General features: G+C 37.8%; 1 protein-coding gene across 1 annotated transcript in view; it reads right to left on the bottom strand.

Moving 5' to 3' along the window:
• Positions 1–543: 543 nt before the first annotated feature.
• LOC107088576 (mitogen-activated protein kinase 14A-like) overlaps positions 544–1,670 on the bottom strand; it is a 13,800-nt gene continuing 12,673 nt past the window's right edge. The window contains exon 12 of the mRNA XM_015380846.1: positions 544–904. Within this exon, the coding sequence (XP_015236332.1) occupies positions 843–904 (62 nt within the window). The 3' untranslated portion in view covers positions 544–842. The remainder of the gene's footprint in view (positions 905–1,670) is intronic.

The following is a 1,670-nucleotide window of genomic DNA, read 5'->3' as shown; positions in this document are numbered from 1 at the left end:
CAGTCATACTCAGTTTTGCCCCTGCTGTATTTTTAAATACGCAGTAGAGGTATTTAAAGGTAGTAGATGTACCTGTATATAAAAAAACGCGCCCTATAGTCAGGTGCGCCTTATGTGTGTGTTAAATACAGAAATGGCACACATAACTGGGACTGCGCCTTTTAGTACGGTGCGCCTTATGGTCGTGAAAATACGGTAGCTTAAGGACAACAAATGGAGTGTTTTTGGAGTGGCTATCACAAACCTCTATACTCCTGTTGAAATACTGCTGCTTAAAAAGATATGTGAGCAAGGACCTCTCCAACCTTACTCCGTTATATTGGATTTTGATCCATAGATGATGATGATGATGCATATGTAGTTCTTCTAGGAGTTATGGATCAAAATCCAACAAACTATTGAGGTGAAGTCAGTGGAAAGATACCCAAAGTGTTTTAATTATAGTTTAGGAGGAATTTCTACTCAATACTGAGGAAATGTAAACCTAGGAATATGAAAACATCTGATTTTTCTTTACATTTAGCAGAAGTATTTTTGCTTTTCCAAGCTGACAGAAAACAGGAAAGATTTAGACAGATTTAATGTATTAACTTTTTTTTAAATGTGTATGTAACTTGCTATTAAAATATTTCAAAACAACAGTCAGAAATCAAAACAACAGTCAGACCTCTTGACCATGACTAAACAGGCATCCGTGTCAATAAACGCTGCCTCTACTACATATTATATTACATGAAAAACTTAACTTAAAGAAAAATAGCGTTAAAGCAATTCATGTTGCTTTTCTTTTCTTTAATTTTTCTTGACCTTTCTACTTCACACAGTTAGCCCTCCCAACACTCCTACATGGCGGTCTGCCCTGGATTACTGGGGTCAAAAGTCATGATCTCCATGTGGATGAGACCTGAAAATAGAAAGACATCTTTCAGGAATTTGCACCAATGAACCTTAACATAATAAAGAACTTATCTTAGGTCCCCAAATAAAGTCAAAAACAATCCACTGGACTTAGTGTATAAAGTTGTAGTGTATAAAGCCTCAAACTCAATGCTATTTCTGACATTTAACCTGTCGCCGCCTCGCTGTGAATCCAGCTCCTGTCTGCTCAATGTGTTGAGTAGGCTACTCTGTGTCCACCCGCTCCAGGTTTGAAAGTGGGTGTATGGCGGAAGCGCTGACAAGGAGGAGGCAGAGGAGGAGACAGGATTTGACAAAACCATATCATATAATAATATGTCATTTTCGTCTCGTCTTTGTTCGTGAACTAAAATGTCCATAGATTTTAGCCCAGTCTTTATTTACCGAACAGCTTTTTTGTCTGGTCTTTATTAGTCTACGAAAATTATTTCTGATTTACTCCCAGTTATTGTTTATTAGTTGGATTTTAGTCTCGTCTCGTCTAGTTTTCGTTCGGTGAAAAATGTGCGTTGACGAAAATATTTTCTTTTAGTTTTCGTTAACGAAATTAACACTAGTTTAGCTCAGTAAAGGTAGGGTGACCATATTTTCATTTGGGAAAACCAGGACACCTTGGGGGGGAGGGGGAGGGTGGGGGGATCTCTGTTCCCATGCATAGAGATGTCTGTGGCATGCACTCACTTAACGTAGGCCTACGTAATCCTACAATAACATTATATTTACAGTTGATTTATTAAAAATGCTTTTCAGTA

This window comes from Cyprinodon variegatus, unplaced genomic scaffold, assembly GCF_000732505.1.
Source record: "Cyprinodon variegatus isolate N-32 unplaced genomic scaffold, C_variegatus-1.0 Scaffold222, whole genome shotgun sequence".
Classification (NCBI taxonomy): Eukaryota; Metazoa; Chordata; class Actinopteri; order Cyprinodontiformes; family Cyprinodontidae; genus Cyprinodon; species Cyprinodon variegatus.
The sequence above is the reverse complement of the archived record's forward strand: the minus strand, read 5'-3'. Positions and strand labels throughout refer to the sequence as shown.